This window comes from Rhinopithecus roxellana, chromosome 10 (assembly GCF_007565055.1).
Source record: "Rhinopithecus roxellana isolate Shanxi Qingling chromosome 10, ASM756505v1, whole genome shotgun sequence".
In the NCBI taxonomy this organism is placed as follows: domain Eukaryota; kingdom Metazoa; phylum Chordata; class Mammalia; order Primates; family Cercopithecidae; genus Rhinopithecus; species Rhinopithecus roxellana.
In genome coordinates this window covers 24,380,987-24,408,529 of record NC_044558.1, presented here as the reverse complement: position 1 = coordinate 24,408,529, position 27,543 = coordinate 24,380,987, and the positions used below count along the sequence as shown (strand labels likewise).

At 37.4% G+C, this 27,543-nt stretch overlaps 1 protein-coding gene across 3 annotated transcripts in view; it reads right to left on the bottom strand.

Annotated features, from left to right (window-relative positions):
* Positions 1–27,543, bottom strand: part of PARPBP (PARP1 binding protein) — a 70,630-nt gene that overhangs the window by 39,672 nt on the left and 3,415 nt on the right. Inside the window, exons 2-5 of one of the 3 annotated variants that reach the window (XM_030939640.1) lie at positions 27,131–27,286; positions 23,577–23,729; positions 11,419–11,652; positions 5,969–6,076 (exon numbers count right to left, since the gene is read on the bottom strand). In XM_030939640.1, the coding sequence (XP_030795500.1) occupies positions 5,969–6,076; positions 11,419–11,652; positions 23,577–23,729; positions 27,131–27,283 (648 nt within the window). In that variant the 5' untranslated portion in view covers positions 27,284–27,286. The remainder of the gene's footprint in view (positions 1–5,968; positions 6,077–11,418; positions 11,653–23,576; positions 23,730–27,130; positions 27,287–27,543) is intronic. The other 2 variants (XM_030939639.1, XM_030939638.1) reach the window with 2 other exon arrangements.

Here is a 27,543-nt window from a genome sequence, read left to right as displayed (position 1 = left end):
CAATTATACAAGTCTATAATATGAGTTTCCATTTTAACTTAGTGCAATAGTCTGTCTAAAACACAATTCTTTTTATTCCTTTGACATTTGGGAAGAATAACACAATTTACCAAAAATCAAAGCAGAGAAAAAGTGATATTCACACTGTAATCAGAAACTTTCCCTAAATTTAACTTAATGCAATCTCTATGTCACTGTGCTTCTGCTGTTCAAAAATAACAAGAACTTAACTAATATGTATATACCTGATCCTAATTGGGTACAAAACCAGGGCTTAAGCTCTCACATCTACAACTTGCTCCTTAAGGTTAGCAAATTTTGTCCTTCTGATCTGTGATGTTAGGCAAACTTAAGGGAAAAACATCTTGGAGTCCTCACAGTTAGAGTGTTTCGTTTAACTCATGGCTGCAATTGGAAATCTATCCCTATCATTATGGTCAGATAACATGGTTGTTATGGTTTCCTTGCTCTTGTATTTACAAGTGAGTTTTAAAGAGGCTCCCTAGAAAAGCAGTCCACATAAGTACAGTTATGATGTCCAAGAGCAAGGGCCTAAATTGAAAAAATCCACAAGATTGAAGTCTTTACCAAGACACCAAAAATAAGGATACTGTTCTGTTTATTTGTTTAATAAACTGATTCTATCCATACCACAAAGTATTTGCAATGTTTGTTTAGAAGTTGGTCAATTTTATTTAAGCTTTCTGACAATTCCAAGTTTCTTTTCCTATCTCTTCTTACTGAGAGAGAGGCAGATATTCAACCTCCGTTTGAAGAAAGTCAGTTCTTCTAAGTTGAGAAGATTAACAATTTATACAGGGTCTTTTTTTAACTTTTGTTTGCCAATGCATAACTGCTTATATATACTGACAAAAAAAAAGTTGGACAAAAACTAAGATATTCAGATTTTTTTTTAAACTGATGATTTTCTTTTCTTTTTTTTTTTTTTTTTTTTTTGGTCTTTATTCTATTATTCCCTTCATTACTTCAGAATTTTAAAAACAACGGTTTAGTACCTTAGGAAAAATAAAATGAAGTAAAATAAAATAAGGAAACAAAAATATTGTTTCTCAAATTCAATCCATTCACCTACTTGAAGACTCTGGTGTCGTATTAGTAAACACATTTGATGGTCAAAATATATCTTTGCAAGACTGCAGCCCAAAAATTCACATTAGGATTTTAATTAGAAATACATTGGCTTTTGGCTGGACACGGTGGCTCATGCCTGTAATCTCAGCCTTTGGGAGGCCGAGGTGGGTGGACCACGAGTTCAGGAGTTCAAGACCAGCCTGGCCAACATGGGAAACCCCATCTGTACTAAAAATACAAAATTAGCCGGGCGTGGTGGCACGTGCCTGTAATCCCAGCTACTCAGAAGGCTAAGGCAGGAGAATTGCTTGAACCCAGGAGGTGGAGGTTGCAGTAAACTGAGATCGCGTCACTGCACTCCAGCCCGGGCGATGGAGTGACGCTCTGTCTCGGAGAGGAAAAAAGAAATACATTGACTTCCAAAAAGACCTTGTAAAAAGAAAAATTAGAAACTGCAAGTAACAGAAGCATGGCTAAGAAGATGGCTGACAATTTAATACTCCTCAGAAAATCAAATCCATTAGTTGAACTAGTAGATAAAATTCTATTAGAAAATACAATCCAAGAAAGCAAAAGAGAGAAATTAGAGAATTAACACAATGAAACTATCAGTGTTGTTTAAATCAGGAAACTACATGCTTATAATCTTTAGTCACAGATATCCCTTTAAACTTTATAAGTTGAAGTTCCAAAAGCTTAATTCTTTTCATACATACAAATTAGTTCATTCCTCTTTAAGAAATACAGATATAACAACTATAATTTCCTCCCTATAGCACATACAGGATAGATCTTTAGCACATACAAGAGATCTTTAAGTGATCTACCCTCTTGATATACAAATGCACCGCTTAAGTGCCACTGAGAAAAGATCAGGCAATTTGGCAATCACTTTGTCAAGATTTGGGCATCGAGGGAAAAGAAAGGAAATGTAAGTGAAAAGTTAATTTCAAGCAAGAGAAATCTCTAAAAGGAACCAGGTCTGGGCAGGTGGGCTCGGATATTTTCTTGTACCAGAAAAGAGGAAAATGGTCGAAAAGTCTACTAGAGCATATAAAAAAGACACAAAAACCTGCTTGAAGCAGCTTCCTCTATTTTAGCATCAAAGATTAATGAGTGTAACTCATTTTATACTGAATAAATTCATGAATCCATATAATAGATACACAAAAGGGAATACTATAAAATAATAAATATCTAATTTACTTATATTATATATAACTATTACACTAACCCCTAAATTGGTAGAGAATTAAGGAGTTACCCTGAGATTTTTAGAGAAGGAGTACTTCATCTCATTTGATAAGATAAAGTTTTACTGAGAAATGGCAATTAATTAATGTAAAGACATAACAGAATTAGAAGCTCACTACGCTATAGACACTACAGAAATAACTGATTCAAGCAGGGATCATCAATGCTTAAAACCATCAGATAAAAGGTTACTGGGAAACAGGATATTTATACAGTGCCAAAGTGTCACCTCACAGATCTTTGCTGACAGCAAAGGAAAAACTATATCTTTATACTGGAGAGACCTGGAAATTTAGGATAACCTGAGTTTGTTTCCCAATACGACAAAAAATGAAATACTCTGCATCAGTTAAGTATTTCTTAGGAAATACTAAACCGAAATCTAAGCAAGATTTTAGATGTCACTTCCAGTTTATTGGAAATACAGCAAATAGAGAAACAAGTTAAATAATACCACAAGGAATTAATCAGAAAATTTTTTTAAAAAAGATTAGGGGAATTCTTCTAGAGTAAAAGAGTCTAAGGAGACATAAAACCATTTTGGGGACAAATGGAGAAATTTAAATATGGAAGTTAGTAAATGATATTTGAAAATACTTATTAAAGTTTTCTTATTTATTATAATTATATTGCAGTTATGTCATTATTTTTAGGAAATGTATGCTAAGGAATTTTATGGATCCACATGTCAGCAACTTACTTTCAAATATGACAGAAAAAATATCAGATGCACATATAAAACATTTCATTAAATCTAGGAAGGAGACATACAGGTATTTGAGGGCACTGCTAAAATACATATTTTAAGTGCAATCTATTTAACATGGGACACATAGAAGAATCTACCTCAGCAATGTTTGTCAAAAAATGAAGGCAATTCACCAAATGTTTTAACTTACTGGAGCAGGTGATTTTGGAAGTAAATGTATTCTAGACCTTTTATATATCATATTTCTAAAATACGTTGGCTGGGCACAGTGGCTCATGCCCGTAATCCCAGCACTTTGGGAGACGGAGGCAGGAAGATCACCTGAGGTCAGGGGTTCAAAGTCAGCCTGGCCAACATGGTAAAACCTGGTCTCTACTAAAAATACAAAAATCAGCCAGGCGTGGTGGCACACGCTTGTAATTCCAGCTACTTGGGAGGCTGAGGTGGAGGGATCGCTTGAACCCAGGAGGCAGAGGTTTCAGTGAGTGGAGATCATGCCACTGCACTTCAGCCTGGGCAACACAGTGAGCCTCTGCCTCAAAAAAGTAATAATAAGCAAAATAAATAAAATAAAAATAATTAAAATATGTTGAATATAATTTTACTTTTTTCAATACTCTTAAATTCTCATCTTGTCAATGTGATCTTATTAATCACAGAAACTTTGCCAGGAGTTAAACCCTGTAAAATATTTAAAAAGGTTTATTCTGAGCCAAATACGAGTGATCATGGTGTTACCGACAGTCCTTGTTCTCAGAGCTCCCAAGATGGTGCTGGGCGCTTCCAAGGTGGTGACAAGCCTCTTGTTCTCTGATCTGGAGTTCTTGGCCTCACAGATTCCAAGGAATGGAATCTTGGGCCATGCAGTGAGTGTTATAGCTCTATTAGAAGCCATGGGTCACGGAAGAGAACTGTGGAACCCTGTGACTAGTGTTTAGCTCAATTGGGATGAACCTGGGTACTTAGCCATGCAGGAACAATGGCAAGCCTTTAGCCCAATCAGGAGCAGCAATGGGCGCCTTGCTAGATCAGGAGCACAGTGGACAGACACCCTGCCAGATCCGGAGAGGTGGAAGTCAGCAACAGGTCTGCAACAGCGACAAACAGCAGTGGTGGATGGCGAGCAAAAGCTCAGCTCCAGCCATAACAAACATGGACCACAAGAGTGTGCAGTTGCAAGATTTAACAGAGTGAATACAGAGCTCCCCTAAAATGGGAGGGGACCCAAAGGGGTTGCCGTTCCCTGCTTGAATGCCTGGGTTTATATTCCCATCTTGGTCCCTCCCACTGTGCTCTCAGGCTATAGATGATTGGCTATTTCTTTACCTCCTGTTTTAGCCTAATTAGCATTTTAGTGAGCTCCCTTTACTACCTGATTGGTCGAGTGTGAGCTAAGTTGCAAACCACGTGTTTAAAGGTGGATGTGGTCACATTCCCAGCTGGGCTTAGGAATTCTTAGTCGGCCTAGGAAATCCAGCTAGTCCTGTCTCTCAGTGGTCCGAGGTGCAGTCTCAAGAGATCTTGAGAACATGTGCCCAAGGTGGTTGGGTTATAGCTTGATTATATATGTTTTTTTGTTTTTTGTTTTTATTTTTGAGATGGAGTCTTGCTCTGTCGCCCAGGCTGGAGTGCAGTGGTGTGATCTCAGCTCACTGTAACCTCCAGCTCCCTGGTGCAAGCAATTCCCCTGCCTCAGCCTCCTGAGTAGCTGGTGTTTGTATGTTTTAGAGAGACATAAGACATCAATCAGTACATGTGAGGTAATCATTGGTTCAGCCTGGAAAGGTGAGACAGCTTAAAATGGGGCTTACAGGTCATAGGTAGATTCAAAGATTTTCCGATTGGCAAGCAATTGGTTGAAAGAATTATTATCTAAAGACCTGGAATCAGTAGAAAGGAGTCGCTGGTTTAAGATATGGGATTGTAAAGACCAAGGTTCTTATTATGTAGATGAAGTCTCATAGATGGCCACCCTTAGAAACAATAGATGGCAAATGCTTCCTATTTAGACCTTTAAAAGGTGCTAGACTCTCAGTTATCTCTTCAGGATTTGGAGGGCCTGAAAGGGGAAAGATTTAGTTACATTAATAAAGATCCTTTACAAACGCAAATTTTCCTCCACAAAAGACAGCTTTGTAGGACCATTTCAAAATATGGCAAAGAAATGTATTTTGGGGTAAAATATTTTTATTTCCTTCTCTATCTGTCATGTGATATTATGCCAGAGTCAGGTTGGAAAGTAAACCACATTATGGAGGGTTAAATAAAACCCAACTGATGAGATGTTACAGTTTAGAAGGTATACTCCCCAGGCCCCTTAAATAGGAATTTGGGCAAGAGAGAAAAAAGTTCATAGTTTTGTTCCCATTTTGATAAGTACTACTACTACGGTTAGTGTGGTTACCACATATGATTAGGTACCCAGCATAGTGTTCAGTTGAAGGTAAATTATATTAAACCAAACTTGTATGTGGCACTACTTTTTGGTGGTTTATATGACAATCTCTATCATCCAAACTCCTGATATATGAGTTGTACTACAGCAAAGGGTATAGACCAGATTTTTCAGCTGAGCACATTCTCCCAAGGATCAACCATCTAAAAGAGTAAATGTGAAGTTTATCAAAGAGATTCAAAGAACTCTGACAAACTGGACCTTCAATTACTTTCCTGATACTTTGAATGATACCTATTTTTATTCAATGCCTGTTACTTTGGCCCCAAATCATAAAGACTCTTTTTTCACATTCTCACCAGCCTCCAATGTATTATTCTTTGTGAATACAGTTTTAAACAAATTAAAGATTTGTAAAAAAAATTTTTACAAAGCATTAGTGACTTTTAGGTACTACCAAATTCAGTGATTTGAAAGGGATTATAGTCTGCTTGAATTTACTCACAGCTTATCAGTACCTTTTCATTATCCTGGTTGTATTTACTTGTTGGTGATGTTGGTATAGAAAGATCAGTTTCATCACCTACTGCATACTGTTTGCCAGACAGAAAATCCAGTAGTTGACTCTGTAGAAAATATAGGGTATTACTAATAAAATGCTGACTATAAAAATTACTTCACATAAAGCTCTACTCAGTGTCATTGATGTTTCAGTCCAGAGTATTACCTGACAATTGTTAGCAATCATTAAGTATACATATAATTAAACTTCATAATGTAACTGTCCATGGGTTCTTCCTGTCTGCTATACAAATAAAGACCACATAACTGCAGTAAAGAAAAAGTTTAGGGTCAGGTACCATGGCTCACACCTGTAATCCTACCACTTTGTGAGGCCAAAGCAGGTGGATTGCTTGAGCCCAGGCGTTCAAGACCAGCCTGGGCACCATGACGAAACTCTGTCTCTGCAAAAAATACAAAAATTGCAAAAATGTAGCTGGGCATGATGGCGTGTGCCTGTAGTCCCAGCTGCTTGAGAGGCTGAGGTGGGAGGATTACTTGAGCCCGGGAAGGCTGCAATGAGTTGTGACTGCACCGCTGCCCTCCAACCTGGGTGCTAGAGTGAGACCGTGTCTCAAAAAAAGAGTTTAATAGGCACAAGGCTGGCCATGCCACGTGGGAGATAGAGTTAGTATTCAAACCAATCTCATCCAAAGCTCATAGGTTAGGGGGTTTTCAAAAGCAGTTTGGAAGAAGGGATGGGGGTGGCTAGGCTTGCTGCTGATTGGTTTGGGCAGAGAGGAAATAGGGGATCAAAGCTGTTGTCCTTCATGCTGAATTGCTTCTGGGTTGGTCCAGGTGGAGCCATGGGTGTCAGAAACGCAAAAAACCTGAAAAGATATCTCAAAAGGCCAACCTATCATAAAGGTGCTCTCTGCTTTTGTTTCAGCTAAGGAAAATACGTCTTATAACAAATATATCTATATCAAATTATGTATTTAATTATAGCCTCATGCATCTGCTTCTGTTTAACCCGTTTTTTCTTTTTTTTTTTTTTTTTTTCACTGTTCTCCTACTTGGAAAATTACTAAGTACTTCATGATTTCTTTATCTAATATTTTTCTTTGTGCTTTAAATATTTACTGTGCTTAATTTTCAAGAGACTAATTTTGGTCTGAATTGGTCTACCACGTTGGGAACTTTTTAATTGCCATGAAAATGATTTGTTTTTAATAAATATCAGATGACATTACTCTGAAGTATTTATTTCAGTGTTATGCAATTACAAAGGAAAAAGTCCGCTTTTTTATACTTTCATGTTGTATTTGAAAAATAAATTTCTCTCATTTTTATCTGATAATTTTATAACCAGATAATAACTGTCACAGGAAAACAGTGAACAACTTGAATTGTCAGCTTATACAGGAGGAACTAGAACTAGCTCATAAAACTTACAAATGTTTAAACATACTACACAGTAAATAAATTCTTACCACATATGTAGAACATCAACAGATGAAATTTACAGTAACCCAGTAACTGCAACTACCAGCCTGCATCTCCTCCCTTTTGTGATTAATTTCATCATTACATTTCTGCTGGAAACCTTAAAAGAAATGTGGGTGTTCCCAGGGAGAACTGGAACCTTGATCTGGAATACTTTCCACCCATTCTGCAGTTTGAGAGTAACCTTTACACCTGTCTCTTAAAACAGAAGATCCTAGACGGATTTAGACTATATTATGCCCTGCATTTTTCAATCCAGTCTGAGTTTTCGAACAGGGGCTGATCTTTTTTATTCCACTCTAGCAATAAGCTTTCATCTGCATTCCTGAGAAGAGCCAGCACCTGCCCAACATCTAGGAAGAGGAGCAGGGAGACAGCAGAGCAAGGGATGCAGTTGGAAATAAAAGCATTCTTTGGTTTTTAGGAATAAAAAAGAAAGCTTTTTGATAAAGCAGGAGATGCAAATATTTACAAAAATAAAATCTAGCTCTGTATTTGGTAACCATGTGCCCACAAAAAAGGCATTTCTCTGAGATGCCTGGACTTCGGAGGTTTGCTGCTGGTTTTATATTAAACTGAAGCTCCTTGGGTCCCTGGTTCCTTCTTCTCAGCTTGGACAGTGAGTTGGTGCCAAGTGGCTTCTTCAGTGTTCTGAAGCAGGTGGCTTTCCCACTGTCTCAATTGCCCCATAGCAGCCGCCAGCTTCTTCAGGTTTCTTCTTCTGGACTGTGATGGGAATCCCAGGCAATCCCAAGTTTAGAGACCAGCTCCATGCTCAGAGGGATTCTCCCTTCTGTTGCTGCTGGGTCAATGAGGCTGACACTGGTGGATCTTCCCCAGGAACCAAGAGATCTGGCCTGGACAGCAGCAAGCTTCCTCTTTCCAAAGGTGGCTGTATAGTTGACCCCTGCCAGGTAGATCAGAAGGTCCAAAAAAGTGTGCAGGCATTGGGGACACACCTGCAGGACCCCATTCACTGATGTTGATGCATCTCCCAGCAGTTGCAGTCTCCAACTAAGGACCATTTCTGCAGAGGTGTTACATTTCATGAGCTTTCTCAAAGGTGGCCTTCTCATCACGAAAGAAGTTCAAGGTAAAAACCTACGCCTTCGGCTGCATTCTCCCCTGGGTGGTTGCAGCACCCTCTGCCATCCCCCCATCCCAGAGAGCCCAGCATCATGAAGCACCTGCGGCACCCCCACCCAGACCCAGGCTCATGCAGGTGTGCTACCTTCTTCTTTTTTGTCACATCCATAGTTTTATGTTGAGGTGCTATTCTTGAATTTTCCCAAGTACCTAACATTTATATGTATTCAAGTTGCTGTCATTCCCCTCTAGTAGCTCTGTTCTGTTAGGCATGTGTGTTGTCAGTGAACTCACCCTTCTCTGGCTGCTGGAAACCCTTAAATCATGTGTTGTTTTCTTCATTAGCTTTTTGGGACTCAGATCTGACCGCTGAGGTAGCTTAAGTGGTGACAGTTCTACAAGTAATAGAAGTTGAAATGCTATCTATACTTACAGAACAGCAGTGGACAAACAAATAGGCTACCAGTCATCTGCTGAGGCTAAGGAAGAGTCTTGTGTTCTCCTAAGCTTCACCAACAAGAAGTGAGCCCATCTATTCAGCTACTTCTTGGCTTGAGGGTCAGGGAATATGAGTGTACCCACAGAGGTCATTTGCTGACCTTCCCCCAAAAGACGTCCCACAGATCTCTGAGGCTAAGCTCTTTTCAGGATCAACCATTTCTGCTCCTCACCCCAGGTCTCTGATCCTGTCTTCCAGATACTTGCTCAGTTCAAGAGAAAGCAAGCCCTGTATCAAATCTCTCTGCTTAGACTCCAGTTACAATCTAAGGCCTTATATGCTCCAAGATGCCCATGGGCCCTGAATCCATTTTCCTTAGAAGAGGAATCATAAGTAGGGAGTGAAGAGGGCACTGTTTAAGTGACCACATTCCCAAAATTGCCCTGACTTAGCTTTATCTTCATTCCTCATAATCCCTACCTTACTTCAGCTACAAATATGAAACAAAGAAACTTTATCAGGATTATGAAAATTCAGGATCATGACATTCAAAACTTTTGGAATATTCTAATATGTATCTTTAAAGAGACTTTTAGCATAAATTGGGATTATGTTTAGTACATTTTTGAGAAATCAATCTAGGGATATATTTTCCTGTCTACTTTTTCCCCACACTGGAAATTTCCCTAGAACAAACAATAGTATCAGAGATTAAGTTGTTGATCTTCCAGGGTTAAAATGCAGAACATTTTCTACTTCATCTACTACCATCTTAGCAGCTTCAATTTTACTCCTGGTGACATGATGACATTTGGAGAGAGTCTCCCGCATAGGCAACCTCGAACTTGTACCCTGATATATATCATACTATAACTTAACCTACTCAAATCAGGAAACTTATTAGAGGACTTAGACAAGGGCAAGGAATAGAAAGAAAACAATGAGTTCAAAGACCTCAGGTAGATTATGCTATCACTGGTTTTTAAGATCTTTGTTGTTCCTACAATCCAATACTGATATGTGATTAAGCCTCTCTAAATCAACTATGTGAAAAACAGACAAAAATCATCTCTGTAAGCAAGCAAATAAGATATAGCTAAGGAAGAATTTTAAAAACTATCTTTACAAGTATCCTTACCATAGTGTGGTTGTACATGTGTGTGGATATGTTTTGAGGAAGCTATAACAAGGCAAAGGTTTTCATGATAGTTCAATAAGGCAAAGACAGCAAGCTGCCTGCCAATATCCATTCACCCTTTCTTCCCCAGTAATAGAGCTTTTGTTTTTATTCTGGCAAGATATTACCCAGAATAAGATCTATATTCTCCATCTTCCCTGCAGCTTGTTGCAGCCATGTGACTAACCTTTTGGCAATAAGATGAAAGAAAAAGCTATGTACCCTTAAGAGAAAAGCAAAGTGCTGTTCTTCCTTACTACTTCTTGGTGCAAGGAATACCAATATAATGAATATAATGGCTGGAGCTCCAACGTTCATCTTGGACCATAAAATGGTCTCGAGGGTAGGGACCAAGGACTAAAATGAGGGAGCAGAATGACAGAAAAAGTCCAGGTCTCAGATAACCATGGAGCTATCATATCAGTCCTGGTTGTGTATCTTTAGACATCTTACATAAAAGATTTATACTTCTCTTTCCTCTAAATAACTATTGTAGTGGAGGTTTCTACTATAATCAGCTAAAACACTGTTCCCAAGTATTATATTGAAATATTTATAAAATAATTGAATATCTTATAAAATATAGTAAACATTTTCTTCTAATTCCAGCTACAGTTATTTATTGCCACTATCTACTACTTTATTGGCACTCAGTAAATATTCAAATAACCAAAAATATTTCCAACACTTTAAAAATAACTAGATATACCCAAATATATTCTAAAACAGTTTATAAAATCTAACATAGACAAAACCAAGCTGCAAGGGATACTACTCCATTTAATTATTAAATTTATACTCCATTTAAAAAAACTGCTTGTACAAAAACAGAATAGTCTATTATCTCATGCATATTACATAATACTATTCTCATAAATGATACCTATATGTAGTAAAATAACATTATTAATCCATAGAAAAAGTCATACCAATCATTTACCCAACGTATGCCAAATGAACAGGTGCACATTAAAAAAAGGAAGTGAAATACGAAAGCAATCTTTGACATGAATCAAAAAGAAATCATTTGGGACTAATTTCTTTGTTACAAATTTTTGGTCTAATTAGAAGCTATTCTTATAGCAACCAAATAACAATAACACAAGTCCAAGAAAATTTACCACCAAAATATTTCTTTCAAGTAGTAAGTAGCTTTCAGGTAGCTAAATTTTCCCATTTTTAACAATGATACTATAATTCAAAATAAATAGAGCTAAATTTTAATTTGATTAAAATAGAATTGTTTAAAAAATACTTACAGGGCATATTGTGTTATTATTTTCACAATTAGAAGTCAAAATCCTACATTTTTTATAAACATCGATCAGATCTAACATATTACTATTCTCCAAGAAATCATCATAAATCTTCTTAATGTCCTCATAATGGTCAGTCACTTCCATATTTTCAACAGGTAAGTTCAATTTCTCATGGAGTAAGTATTTCCACGTCAATAAAACATCACTGAGAGAGACTGTAAATTCTCCACTGTGCTGAAAAAGATGTCAAAAAAAGAGATAAAGTTGGGTCCCAGAATATTCAATAACTTATAACTGCGATAAGAAATACAAACTAAATTTTGTTAAAGTCTACATTCAATTTTTGTGGGTTTGAAGAGAACACCCAAGTTGAACTATGAGACAATTTTGGAAACCAGATATAAAAGAAAAAGGTTTTCATGATTTTATAAAATATGAACAACTAAGGCAAGTTTGCACATGACAAAAATGGTAAATACATAGTCACTGTTACATTTCTTGAAATTCATCAACTTTCTTCTACCCATAGTGGATGGATAGGTGAGCAGTAAACTATACTTAAATACTATTGATGGGGGAAATTTTTTATTCTTTTTAGTTCCTTTTAGGTCTTTTGGCTAATCTATTTTTAATCTTGTATTTAAAATTCTCAGTGCCATAGTGAATTCCCATATAACATAATATTCCAAGGGTTTAGTCTTAAAATAAGGTCATAAAGACTAATTTTTTTAAAATTATGTTTCATTACTATTACAAGGAAAGCAAAACATCAGTGCTAAAACCTTGAGCCATTGCTTCTCAGCCTTTTGGCTAAGACCAAGTGTAAAATCTTGAGCCAGAGATTAATTTTGATTCTTCTCAGCTCATGGACACATGAAACTGTAACAAACAAGTGCTAAAAAGACACAGGTTTCTTTCTATAAGTTGTCAGATGTTAGTAATTAGGCAAAATTATTCTTTCTTTCTCTATTTTGACAGAGTTTCTGTTTTTCCCACAAGAAATAAAACAGATTATAACCTGGCTACAGTGACATATAGTTGCCTAGAGACCCACTAATGTTACCAACATGTTTGCATGCCAATATTTTATCTAACTATAAAGCTTTCTTTAAAGTCTTCAATATCTGCATAATAAGTTCTCTCAGTGAATAAGTTGAAGGGTTTTTTTATTGATTCCATTCGGCTCCCTTATTAATTAAATTAATAATGATGCCTTCCAAAAGCTGCCAGCCCTAATTCAGCAAAAATTAAATTCTAGCTACTCCTTTTATTTTTTATTTATTTATTTTTTTTGAGACGGCGTATCACTCTGTCTCCCAGGCTGGAGTGCAGTAGTGCGATCTCAGCTCACTGCAAGCTCCGCCCCCGGGGTTGATGTCATTCGCCTACCTCAGCCTTCCAGTAGCTGGGACTACCAGGTGGCCCGCCACTACGCCCTAATTTTTTGTATTTTTTTATTTTTATTTTTTTATTATACTTTAAGTTCTAGGGTACATGTGCATAACGTGCAGGTTTGTTACATATGTATACTTGTGCCATGTTGGTGTGCTGCACCCATCAACTCGTCAGCACCCATCAATTCATCATTTATATCATGTATAACTCCCAATGCAATCCCTCCCCCCACCCCCCTCCCCATGATAGGCCCCAGTGTGTGATGTTCCCCTTCCGGAGTCCAAGTGATCACATTGTTCAGTTCCCACCTATGAGTGAGAACATGCGGTGTTTGGTTTTCTATTCTTGTGATAGTTTGCTAAGAATGATGGTTTCCAGCTGCATCCATGTTCCTACAAAGGACACAAACTCATCCTTTTTTATGGCTGCATAGTATTCCATGGTGTATATGTGCCACATTTTCTTAATCCAGTCTGTCACAGATGGACATTTGGGTTGATTCCAAGTCTTTGCTATTGTGAATAGTGCCGCAATAAACATACGTGTGCATGTGTCTTTATAGCAGCATGATTTATAATCCTTTGGGTATATTCCCAGTAGTGGGATGGCTGGGTCATATGGTACATCTAGTTCTAGATCCTTGAGGAATTGCCATACTGTTTTCCATAATGGTTGAACTAGTTTACAATCCCACCAACAGTGTAAAAGTGTTCCTATTTCTCCACATCCTCTCCAACACCTGTTGTTTCCTGACTTTTTAATGATTGCCATTCTAACTGGTGTGAGACGGTATCTCATTGTGGTTTTGATTTGCATTTCTCTGATGGCCAGTGATGATGAGCATTTTTTCATGTGTCTGTTGGCTGTATGAATGTCTTCTTTTGAGAAATGTCTGTTCATATCCTTTGCCCACTTTTTAATGGGGTTGTTTGTTTCTTGTATATTTGTTTGAGTTCTTTGTAGATTCTGGGTATTAGCCCTTTGTCAGATGAGTAGATTGCAAAAATTTTCTCCCATTCTGTAGGTTGCCTGTTCACTCTGATGGTAGTTTCTTTTGCTGTGCAGAAGCTCTTTAGTTTAATTAGATCCCATTTGTCAATTTTGGCTTTGGCTGCCATTGCTTTTGGTGTTTTAGACATGAAGTCCTTGCCCATGCCTATGTCCTGAATGGTACTACCTAGATTTTCTTCTAGGGTTTTTATGGTATTAGGTCTAACATTTAAGTCTTTAATCCATCTTGAATTAATCTTCGTATAAGGAGTAAGGAAAGGATCCAGTTTCAGCTTTCTACTTATGGCTAGCCAATTTTCCCAGCACCATTTATTGAATAGGGAATCCTTTCCCCATTTCTTGTTTCTCTCAGGTTTGTCAAAGATCAGATGGCTGTAGATGTGTGGTATTATTTCTGAGGACTCTGTTCTGTTCCATTGGTCTATAGCTCTGTTTTGGTACCAGTACCATGCTGTTTTGGTTACTGTAGCCTTGTAGTATAGTTTGAAGTCAGGTAGCGTGACGCCTCCAGCTTTGTCCTTTTGACTTAGGATTGTCTTGGCAATGCGGGCTCTTTTTTGGTTCCATATGAACTTTAAAGCAGTTTTTTCCAATTCTGTGAAGAAACTCATTGGTAGCTGGATGGGGATGGCATTGAATCTATAAATAACCTTGGGCAGTATGGCCATTTTCACGATATTGATTCTTCCTATCCATGAGCATGGAATGTTCTTCCATTTGTTTGTGTCCTCTTTTACTTCACTGAGCAGTGGTTTGTAGTTCTCCTTGAAGAGGTCCTTTATATCCCTTGTAAGTTGGATTCCTAGGTATTTTATTCTCTTTGAAGCAATTGTGAATGGAAGTTCATTCATGATTTGGCTCTCTGTTTGTCTGTTACTGGTGTATAAGAATGCTTGTGATTTGTGCACATTAATTTTGTATCCTGAGACTTTGCTGAAGTTGCTTATCAGCTTAAGGAGATTTTGGGCTGAGACGATGGGGTTTTCTAAATATACAATCATGTCATCTGCAAACAGGGACAATTTGACTTCTTCTTTTCTTAACTGAATACCCTTGATTTCTTTCTCTTGCCTGATTGCCCTAGCCAGAACTTCCAACACTATGTTGAATAGGAGTGGTGAGAGAGGGCATCCCTGTCTTGTGCCAGTTTTCAAAGGGAATTTTTCCAGTTTTTGCCCATTCAGTATGATATTAGCTGTGGGTCTGTCATAAATAGCTCTTATTATTTTGAGGTACATTTCATCAATACCGAATTTATTGAGCGTTTTTAGCATGAAGGGCTGTTGAATTTTGTCAAAAGCCTTTTCTGCATCTATTGAGATAATCATGTGGTTCTTGTCTTTGGTTCTGACCCCACAGAAATACAAACTACCATCAGAGAATACTATAAACACCTCTATGCAAATCAACTAGAAAATCTAGAAGAAATGGATAATTTCCTGGACACTTACACTCTCCCAAGACTAAACCAGGAAGAAGCTGAATCCCTGAATAGACCAATAGCAGGCTCTGAAATTGAGGCAACAATTAATAGCCTACCCACCAAAAAAAGTCCAGGACCAGATGGATTCACAGCTGAATTCTACCAGAGGTACAAGGAGGAGCTGGTACCATTCCTTCTGAAACTATTCCAATCAATAGAAAAAGAGGGAATCCTCCCTAACTCATTTGATAAGGCCAACATCATCCTGATACCAAAGCCTGGCAGAGACACAACAAAAAAAGAGAATTTTAGACCAATATCCCTGATGAACATCGATGCAAAAATCCTCAATAAAATACTGGCAAACCGGATTCAGCAGCACATCAAAAAGCTTATGCACCATGATCAAGTGGGCTTCATCCCTGGGATGCAAGGCTGGTTCAACATTCGCTAATCAATAAACGTAATCCAGCATATAAATTTTTTCTATTTTTTAGTAGAGACGGGATTTCACTGTGTTAGCCAGGATGGTCTCGATTTCCTGACCTCGTTATCCGCCTGCCTCCGCCTCCCAGAGTGCTGGGATTATAGGGTGAGCCACCGCACCTGGCCAATTCTAACTACTCCTTTCTAATACACCATGAGTACTAAATATTTGTAAGTATCTATATATGGTTTATGAAATGTAATACATTGCTGTCTTCCATAGTTAAGTTCCTTTAATATTTTCGTAGTTTCCACTAACACCAAGATCTATCCATTAATTGCATTTAAAGATGGGTGGGTATTGAAGTACGACTATAGTTCACTAGAACTAAACTACAATATAACCTTTACCCAACAAAAATAGAAAGAAATTAAGTACTCCTAAATATGAGTTTCTATATATTTGACCCTTTTAAATCTGCATTTTTGTACTTCCTATAATAATTAGCCACTGTTACTACTTACTATCCACATTTAAGACAAAGTGTCCAACTGCCTTAAAATAAGCAGCTCTTTACTCATCTATATAAACACAACTAAAAAAATTATCCTAATTGTCCTTAGTGCAGGGGCCTGTTGTGTCATGTAAACAGAAATTAATTCTATTTCATGAAACTAGTTCAGTGAATAACCAAAAAAAAAAAAAAAAAAAAAAATCGGTAACTCTCAAACATTGGATCTACTCTCCAAATGTAGGACATATTTGTAATTTTCCAGTGTTGTACCAAAAACTGTACACTTATTCCCCAACCCCACAAAGGTTACACATCAGAAAATCTCCAAATGGTATTTAAATTAAATAAATCCAGTTATTTAGTTTTAAAACTAAACTGCTTTATCTCAAAAATTTCTAAAACTATTTTTAGTCTGACATCCTTCATGTTTAAAATAAGATTTTGTGTAATGTAAATGCACAACTTATTCTTACCCTTTTGACTATAACTAGTTAAAGTAAAACTATGCAAGCTCTTGATCTTGTGAGAAAAAGTTTTGACTAGATTAACAGTGTTTATACTGGGATTGTAAAAACATTTTAAATCCAAATAAAAATGCACTCCAGATATCAGTTTTCATGATCAGGTGCCCACCATGACAGCATATTCTATTATTCAAACCAGTAACAACTGATTGAGAGAGTCTGTGGTCAAATCAGAAAATATTTTGCTAGGAAAACATGCCAGCTGGCTAATATATGAAGGAAGTTCAAAATGTTCAGCACTTTAATTCTCTGATGGACATAAGAAGGATTGTATTTCACAAGAATAAAATGAGAAAAGCAAGAGTTACACATTTTCCAAAGCATTTGTACCCTGTACATTATATCATATATTTCTAATAATTCAAAATTTTAAAACTTTACATTTTTAATTGACTAGATGTTTTGTTGTCATTAGAGAAAAGATAGGTCTACTTAAGAGCACTAATGGGCTATGTGACCTTGGGTAAGATACTGAAACCCTTCAGTCAGTTTCCTTGGTTGTAAAATGAGATTACACAGATTAAATAACACCTGACAAATGATAGGTAATCAAAAATGTCAATTTCCTTTCTCTTCTCCTATTTAAAGTAAAATCATTGTTTTGAGGGGAAAGAGTGGTGATAAAATGTAATACAATTTTAAAAACCTGTTTCTTCTTGTTAGATCACAGTTACATCATTTTCAAATCTGACAGTCAATCACAGGTACTGTAACTGCTTTCCATAAAGGTATAAAATTAATACCTTCATCTGCTTTATGCAATGGAATATTGTAAGTTTCTCAATAAGACAATTTAAGGCAAAAAAAAATAGCCTCTATTAACACGATTGTCAGTCAGATGAAAACTAAGAAGCTAATTCCAAAGAAAGCAAGCCAAAATATTATTTGCCACCTAACGAAGTCATATACATTTGCCATATAATGAAGTCAAAAGTCCTCAATGAATCTATAAAGGTTAAATCTTTAGGAGGAGGTTCCAAGATGGTAGAATAGGAACAGCTCCAGTCTACAGCTCCCAGCATGAGCAATGCAGAAGACGGGTGATTTCTGCATTTCCAGCTGAGGTACCAGGTTCATCTCACTAGGGCTTGTTGGACAGTGGGTGCACAGCACAGAGTGTGAGCTGAAGCAGGGAGGGGCATCGCCTCATCCGGGAGGCGCAAGGGGTCAGGGAATTCCCTTTCTAGCCAAGGGAAGCCATGACAGAGGGTACCTGGAAAATTGGGACACTCTCATCCTAATACTGTGCTTTTCCAATGGTCTTAGCAAACTGCACACCAGGAGATTACATGCCACGCCTGGCTTGGAGGGTCCCAGGCCCACGAAGCCTCGCTCACTGCTAGCACATCAGTCTGAGATCGAACTGCAAGGCGGCAGTGAGAAATGGGGAAAAGATTCCCGATTTAATAAATAGTGCTGGGAAAACTGGCTAGTCATATGTAGAAAGCTGAAACTGGATCCCTTCCTTACACTTTATACAAAAATTAATTCAAGATGGATCAAAGACTTAAATGTTAGACCTAAAACCATAAAACCCCCAGAAGTAAACCTAGGCAATACTATTCAGGACATAGGCATGGGCAAGGACTTCATGATTAAAACACCAAAAGCAATGGCAACAAAAGCCAAAATTGACAAATGGGATTTAATTAAACTAAAGAGCTTCTGAACAGCAAAAGAAACTACCATCAGAGTGAACAAGCAACCTACAGAATGGGAGAAAATTTTTACAATCTACCCTTCTGACAAAGGGCTAATATCCAGAATCTACAAAGAACTTAAACAAATTTATAAGAAAAAATCAAACAACCCCATCAAAAAGTGGGCAAAGGATATGAACAGATACTTTTCAAAAGAAGACATTTATGCAGCCAACAGACACATGGAAAAATGCTCATCATCACTGGTCATCAGAGAAATGCAAATCAAAACCACAATGAGATACCATCTCACACCAGTTAGAATGGCGATCATTAAAAAGTCAGGAAATAACAGGTGCTGAAGAGGATGTGGAGAAATAGGAACACTTTTACACTGTTGGTGGGACTGTAAACTATTTCAACCATTGTGGAAGACAGTGCGGCGATTCCTCAAGGATCTAGAACTAGAAATACCATTTGACCCAGCCATCTTATTACTGGGAATATACCCAAAGGATTATAAATCATGCTGCTATAAAGACACATGCACACATATGTTTATTGCAGCACTATTCACAATAGCAAAGACTTAGAACCAACCCAAATGTCCATTAATGATAGACTGGATTAAGAAAATGTGGACATATACACCATGGAATACTATGCAGCCATAAAAAAGGATGAGTTCATGCCCTTTGTAGGGACATGGATGAAGCTGGAAACCACTATTCTGAACAAACTATCGCAAGGACAAAAAACCAAACACTGCATGTTCTCACTCATAGGTGGGAACTGAACAATGAGAACACATGGACACAGGAAGGGGAACATCACAGACCGGGGCCTGTCATGGGGTAGGGGGATGGGGGAGGGATAGCGTTAGGAGATGTACTTAATGTAAATGACAGTTAATGGGTGCAGCATACCAACATGGCATATGTATACATATGTAACAAACCTACACATTGTGCACATGTACCCTAGAACTTAAAGTATAATAATAAAAAAAAAAATTAGCAGGCTAAAACTGCTAGAGAAGCACTGTATAATTCAAGCTAAAAAAATTTCCCCCTTAAAACACATGCTAAAAACCTAAAATGTAAAGGGTATTTTAACATATCTTTTCTTTTCTCCCACTTTAACAGTTAAGAAAAAACAAATATGCCATTAGATAGACTAACAACTCTACTAGGTATTCAAAAGCTTTACTATAGTCAAATTCAGTTGTAAGAATTATACTTTAAGACTTATGTTCTTAAACTTCAGAGAATTAAAAACCTGTGTGGTGGCTCATGCCTGTAATCCCAGCACTTTGGGAGGCCAAGACGGGTGGATTACGAGGTCAGGAGATGGAGACCATCCTGGCTAACACGGTGAAACCCCATCTCTACTAAAAATACAAAAAATTAGCCAGGCATGGTGGTGGGTGCCTATAGTCCCAGCTACTCGGGAGGCTAAGGTAGGAGAATGGTGTCAACCCGGGAGGTGGAGTTTGTGGTGAGTGGAGATCGCGCCACTACACTCCAGCCTGGGCACAGAGCGAGACTCTGTCTTAAAAAAAAAAAAAAAAAAAAAAAAAAAAAAAAAAAAGACAACAAAAGAGAAACCTAAATAGAGCTCAAACACAGGATAAAAAATATAAGCAATGGATATACACAACCAACTCTATCTACTTTTAACTACTATATGCTACTCATGAATGCACCTGCAGACATATATGTATGTTGTTTCATATCGTTGAGTGCTTGGAAGTCGGAGCACAGTTGAGGATGTCTAAGCTAACTCTGTATGTGGAAAGTTGAAATAAAACTGAACTACAACCCACCACACCACTACACATGTGCACACACATAAAAGAACTGTGAAAAGTTCAGTTGCAACTCACCTCTTCTTTCCCACCCAGAGTCTGAAATTTCACACTGAATTAAGTGAATTAGCAGGTAGAAAATTAGCAAGTAGAGACACTGAGTGACTGCTACATAGACAAATCCTGAAGAAAAACTGATTTGGATTGAGTATTTCAGTATGTCAAAATTTCTACAATGAGGGTTAAATGTTTTTTCAGGGTATATTTCACTTAGCTTGTTGATACAATCTATTTATTTCTTTAGAAGTAATTCATAAATAAATGAAAGGAGGTGATTTGAATATAGTCTGATTCCAGAATAACAGCCTTCAATCACTATACAAGACTGATTCTGAAAAATGGCCTCAATTCCTCTCTCATTATTTTCCAGTGTATGGTCACCAAGGTTTAACCCTTAGCTAGTCTATTTATTCAATATTCTCAAACCCATCATTTATCTTAGCACTATTTCTTCACACTACTAAAGAAGAATGAATTAAAATAAAAATAGGCTATCTAGCTTAAGTGACTGAGTGAACAAGGCACATGCCAATACGACTAAGAGTATGAATGGGAAAGTAAGTTGAAAAAGCAAACAATGTGCTCTATTTAAAAACTGATGTGGGAGTGACTCTGTCTCAAAAAAAAAAAAATGATGTGGGAAACAGTACAGGGACATCAAGGTAAAGATGATCATACTAGATTTAAGACTCAGTAGAATGGTATCTCACATAAATGCAGGCAGAACAGTGTAAGGGAAACGCATCCAGTTAAAGTCGGTAAAATGGAGAAAAGGTAAAATTTGTAGGTAAAACTAGAAGATACTGAAAGAATTAAGATCACTCCACCCCCAAATTATGCCACCTGGTAAAATGAAAATCTAGGCTAAAAGTACTTGAAAAAACAGCAGGTGCAAAATGATCACTATGAACTTCCTTCTGTTTATTCAAAGCAGAAGACAAAATTTTATGAAACAAGCATGACCTGGATACCAAAGCCACACTAGGACACTACAAGAAAAAAAAAAAAAATTAGAGGACAATATCCATAATGAACACATGCAAAATTCCTCAACAAAATACTAGGAAGCCAAATTAAACAGCACATTAAAAGGATCACTCATGATGATAAAATCAGATTCATACCAGGGATGGTTCAACATACGCAAATCTATAAACAAAATATGGCACATAACAGAATGAAGGACCAAACACTATGATCATCTCAAAAGATACAGAAAAAAAATCTGACTAAATATCCTCTCATTATCAAAATTGTCAACACATTAGATATAAAAGAATATACTTCAACATGAGAAAGGCCATATATGACAAACTCACAGCTAACATCATACTTAATAGTGAAAAAGTTGAAAGCTTTCCCTCTAAGATCAGGAACAAGACAAGGATGCTTACTCTTCCCACTTCTATTCAACATAGTACTACAAGGTGTAGCCAGAGTGGTTAGGTAAGAAAAAGAAATAAAAGGCATCCAAGTTGGAAAGAAATAAGTGAAACTGTTCCTGTTTACAGATAACATGTTCTTATATATAGAAAACCATAAAGACTCCACCAAAAACTATAAGAATAAACAAATTGTGTAAAGTGGCAAGATAGAAAAATCAAAATACAAAAATCAGTATCACTTCAACACATTAAAAACAATCTGAAAAAGTAATCCGGAAAATCCCATTTACAATAGCTATAAAATACAAAATTTTTACAACTAAATTTAACCAAGAAGATGAAAGATCTGCACACTGAAAACTATAAAACATGGATAAAATAAATTAAAGAAGATACAAATATATGGAAAGTTATCCCATATTGATGAACTGGAATAATCAACATCGTTAAAATGTCCATATTATCCAAAGCAATATACAGATTCAATGCAATTCCTATCAAAATTCCAATGTCATTTTTGACAGAAATAGAAAAAACAATTTTAAAATTTATATGGAACTACAACAGACCCCAAACAGCAAAAACAATCTTGAGCAAAATGAAAAAAGCTGGAGGCATACACTACCCAACTTCAAAATATACTACAAAACTATGGTAATCCAAATAGCATGGTACTAGCATAAAAACATATGGCTAGACCAGTGGAAAAGAATTGAGAACCAAAATATATATCCACAGATTTACAGGCAATTGGTTTTCAAAAAAGGGTACCAAGAACACCTAATGGGGAAAGAACAGTCTAATCAATAAATGTTGGACAACTGGGTATCTACCTGCAGAAGAATGAAATTAGACCTTTATCCCTTTTACAAAAATCAACTCAAAATGGATTTTTTCTTTTGAACTTTGAAGTTCAGGAGTACATGTGCAGGTTTGTTATATAGGTAACTTCATGTCATAGGGGTTTCTTGTACAGATTTTTTTTTTTTTTTTTGAGACAGGGTCTCACTCTGTCACTATCCCCCAGGCTGGAATGCAATGGAGTGATTTCAGCTTACTGCAACCTCCACCTCCCGGGTTCAAGTGATTCTTCCACCTCAGCCTCCCAAGTAGCTTGGATTACAGGCACATGCCATCATGGCCTGGCTAATTTGTAGATTTTTAGTAGAGACGTGGGCTTCACCCTGTTGGCCAGGCTGGTCTCAAACTCCCAACCTCAGGTGATCTGCCCGCCTCAGCCTCCCAAAGTGCTGGGATTACAGGTGTGAGCCACCACGCCCAGCTGTAGATTAATTTGTCACCCAGGTATTAAGCCAAGTGCCCATTAGTTATTTTTCCTGATCCTCTCTCTTCTCTCACCCGTCACACTTCAGTAGGCCCCAGTACCTGTTATTCCCCTCTGTGTGTCCATTTGTTCTCATCATTTAGCTCCCACTTATAAGTGAGAACATGTGGTATTTAGTTTTCTGTTCCTGCATTAGTTTGCTAAGGATAATGGTCTCTAGTTCCTTTTCCAACAAAGGACATGATCTCATTCCTTTTTACAACTGCATAGTATTCCACGGTGTATATGTACCACATTTTCTTAACCCAGTCTATCATTAATGGCCATTTAGGTGGATTCCAAATCTTTGCTTCTGTCAATAGCACTGCAATAAACCTACACATGCATATGTTTTTATGATAGAATGATTTATATTCCTTTGGGTTTACACCCAATAATGAGACTGCTAGGTTAAATGGTAGTTCCGTTTTTAGGTCTTCAAGGAATCTCCACACTGCGTTACACAATGGTTTAACTAATTTACACTCCCCCAACAGTGTATAAGTGTTCCTTTTTCTCCACAGTCTTGACGGTACCTGTTGTTTTTCTTTTGAGACAGAGTCTTGCTCCATCACACAGGCTGGAGTGCAGTGGTGCAATCTCAGCTCACTGCAACCTCTGCCTCCCGAGTTCCAGTGATTCTCATGCCTCAGCCTCCCAAGTAGCTGGGACTACAGACGCACTCCACCACACCTGGCTAATTTTTGTATTTTTTTGTAGACAGGAGGTTTTGCCATGTTGCTCAGGCTGGTCTTGAACTTCTGGGTTGAAGCGATCTGCCCATCCTGGACTCTCAGAGTGCTGTGATTACAGGTATGAGTCAGTGTGCCTAGCCCATAAATGTAAATTCTAACTGCCACATGCAAGATAAAAATGTGTCTATCATGTAACTACTTAAATAAGGAGCCTAAGGAACCTCTTGCTTGGTGCAAACATTTCATTTCAAGGCAAAACTGTTTGTAACACAAAAGAACTTCAGTCTAAAGATCCACCAATAAATAAAATGTAGCAGTCATATTAAAGGAACATGTGAGAGTGATAAAATAAATTAGATTAACTTTTCTGTCTATCAGTACCTGAAAAGATCTTGAAAATAATGTTGGATGAAATAAAGATACAGAAAGAACTGATACTGTTATAATTTTATTTTATTTTATTTTTGAGGTGGAGTCTCACTCTGTGAGTGAGACTGGAGATACAGTGGCTCAATGCAACCTCTGCCTCCTGGGTGCAAGTGATAATCCTGCCTCAGCCTCCTGAGTAGCTGGGATTACAGGCGCCTGCCACTATGCCCGGCTAATTTTTGTATTTTTAGTAGAGACAAGGTTTCACCAAGTAGGCCAGGCTGGACTTGAACTCCTGACCTCACATGATCTGCCGGCCTCAGTCTCCCAAAGTGATGGGATTACAGGTGTGAGCCACCGCCCCCGGCCCCATCTGTTACAATTTTAAAACAGACACACCAACAGTGCAATATGGCTAACTTGATACACAGAAAAACTTCCTGATACAGAATACCTAAAATTACAGGAGAACGCAGAAAAAATTTTTTAAAGCATGACTAAATAGTCTATAAAAGAGAAACTACAAAAGGTCAAAAACAAAGAGAAAGTGCCAATATAGAAGGGTAAGCAAAAGGTGGGGCTTGTGTTTCTTTCAAGGCATCTACTACTCCCTGGCACTCTAGAAACTGGTTTTCATAAACCCTAAGCGCAAAGTTTAAAGGACAAAGGAAGAGTCCAAGAAAGGTAGAAAGCTGAATCATAGACCCTTTCTGCTCACCCAGCCACATATAAGCCAAAGCCTTCTAAAGGCAACACTCTTAATATGTCTCCTAGAAAAACAATCTGCCCAGTGGAAGGCGTTGGTGAAGAGATCTGCCAATGAAGTGATTCTAGAAGTTATTCCAGTATTGCGCTTATCTCTCTGGGTAATCTTTGCTTTGATTTTTGCCTAATAATTAATTTCTGTTGAGGTAGGGGAGAATAATCATCTAACTTGGCAGAAAATTGAAGATTCATTCCCTGGAGAGGGTGAAAAAGAGTCTCTAGATCAAAGAGTACAACTGAGGGGCTCAGCTTGATCTCTGATGAAGTCAACTGTCTGATGTCTGAGCATCATATTCTTCTTATGGCTATTAGTTTACATGTATTTGTATGATCCTCCACTTAATGTCTGCCTTATCTACTAGGTAATATGCTTCATGATGGCAGGAGTCAAGTCTGGTTTTGCTCACCGTTTTAACCCCAACACATATCACAATGCCTGGCATATAGTAGAAGTTCAAAAACAGAAAAAGAGAAAAAAGTAATTAGTGGAGGGAAGGAGATTAACATTTATTCAAACAGCTGTATTGGCCTTGTTACTGTTCCTGGAACATTACAGGCATAGTCCCACCTCAGGGCTGCTACACCTGCTCCTCCCTTTGCCTGAGATAGTCCCTTCCCATAAAAATCCCCATGGCTAATGACTTCCCCTCTTTCAAATCTTTGCTCAAATAGTACTTTCCAGGTGAGGCCTTCCCTGACCACCTTATTTCAAATTCCAACAACCCTTTCATCCCAAACTCTGCATATTCCTTAGTTGCATCTGTTTTATTCTTTTCTGTATGTTTATTATGTACATATTAATAACACTATTATTAATAGCATTTATTATGTCCTAAAAGACTAAGTATCTTACAGTACTAGCTATCTCTCCCTAGAAGGTTCACTCTACAAGAACAGAGACTTCTTTCATTACTGTATTCCCAATTTTTACAATGATGTCTAACACACAGTAAAAACTCAGTATTTGTTCAAAAAATGACTATATAAAGTAAAATAACATTTTGTCATTGTTTCAGAGATTCAAAATTTATCTTAACATGCATTGTTTAAAATATGCAAAACTGCCAACTATTCTTGGGTAGAAAACACTATCCCTGTTTTAAGATTTTATACTTTTTAATTTTTAAGTGTTAAAATATTCCTTTTTCAAAATGATGATCATAGTATATAGTAACTATTTTTTCTCAATGGCCTTATTTGCAAAAATGAGAAATGGTTAAAACCTGTCAGTGTCTAATAATTTTTTAGAAATTTTACTGGTCTATGGAATCTAAAAATCTGGAAACTACTGACATGTAAAATTAAAACAACTCATCAGAATATCATTTCAGTATCTAGTCCAACAGACCCACTGAAACTAATTCTACCCTTCAAAAATCCTCTTCTCGCCGGGCGCGGTGGCTCAAGCCTGTAATCCCAGCACTTTGGGAGGCCGAGACGGGCGGATCACGAGGTCAGGAGATCAAGACCATCCTGGCTAACATGGTGAAACCCCGTCTCTACTAAAAATACAAAAAACTAGCCGGGCGAGGTGGCGGGCGCCTGTAGTCCCAGCTACTCCGGAGGCTGAGGCAGGAGAATGGCGTGAACCCGGGAGGCGGAGCTTGCAGTGAGCTGAGATCCGGCCACTGCACTCCAGCCCGGGCGACAGAGCAAGACTCCGTCTCAAAAAAAAAAAAAAAAAAAAAAAAAAAATCCTCTTCTCTAGTCAAGCCAGTATCTTTACCAAAGTCAAACCATGACTTTGATTCCCCTGAACCCTTCTTCTGAACTGACTTTCCTCATCATGCCTCCTCTACAGCCTTCTCTTCCTTTATCTAAAATCCATCTAATATCACAAAGCCGTTCCTTACCACTCTATCCTACATTCATCCTTTTCTCATCTGAACACCTCCAACCCTTTAGCTAGGGCTTAATTCCAAACACTAGTCTGGCTCAAGCTACCTAAGTAAGAATCACTTTATGGAAATTTTTTAAAGGCAGTTTCCAGCATCTCAGTGCAGATCAGAATTTCCAGGATTGGGGTACAAGAGCCAATAGTTTTTAAAAGTTTAGGGAACAAAGAAAGTCTTATTAAATACAAATAATTTGACCACAATAATAGTTACATGTTTATCCTAAGTCTTCCTATTAAACAACAAATGTGCATGTCCCATGTATAATCATACATATGAAGAGTCTAATTTTGAAATAATTCATTTCAAATTCAATTGTAACATTCTGACACAGATACACAGAGGCATTTGTGAAAATGGTGTATTATCATAGAAGGGCACATATTGTAAGGAAATTAATATTCTTAAGTTTATTCAAATGGGCAGCAATGAAATTTTGCTTTAAAAAAACAAGTTAACCTAAATATAGTTTACCAACCTGTTTGTTGTTCTCTGCCATAGAAAGCTGCAATGCCAAGAGCATGGAGTCTGCACCACATAACGTAGTTCTCTCAGAGTTACAAAGAGCACGCCAGTTCTTTCGAAACTCTTTAATCATATCCAGGACAGACTTCTGATTAAGCACAGCCATTATCTCAAAGTAGGACAGAATACAAAGTTAAAGTACCTTATGTTAACTGGAAATTAACATTTAACATGTACAGGCAAGCACAGATAGAGAAAAATATATAGTGAATAAGAGGTCATTTCATATTTACCAAGATTGCTTTTAATTACATTTAGGAAAACAAAATAATACAATTTCTGCTCAATCATATTTCCCTTCCCTTTGGTTTCTTAAGCCAAACCTTTTGAAAGAACAAAATGCAGCCTTCAATTCTGAAAATTCAC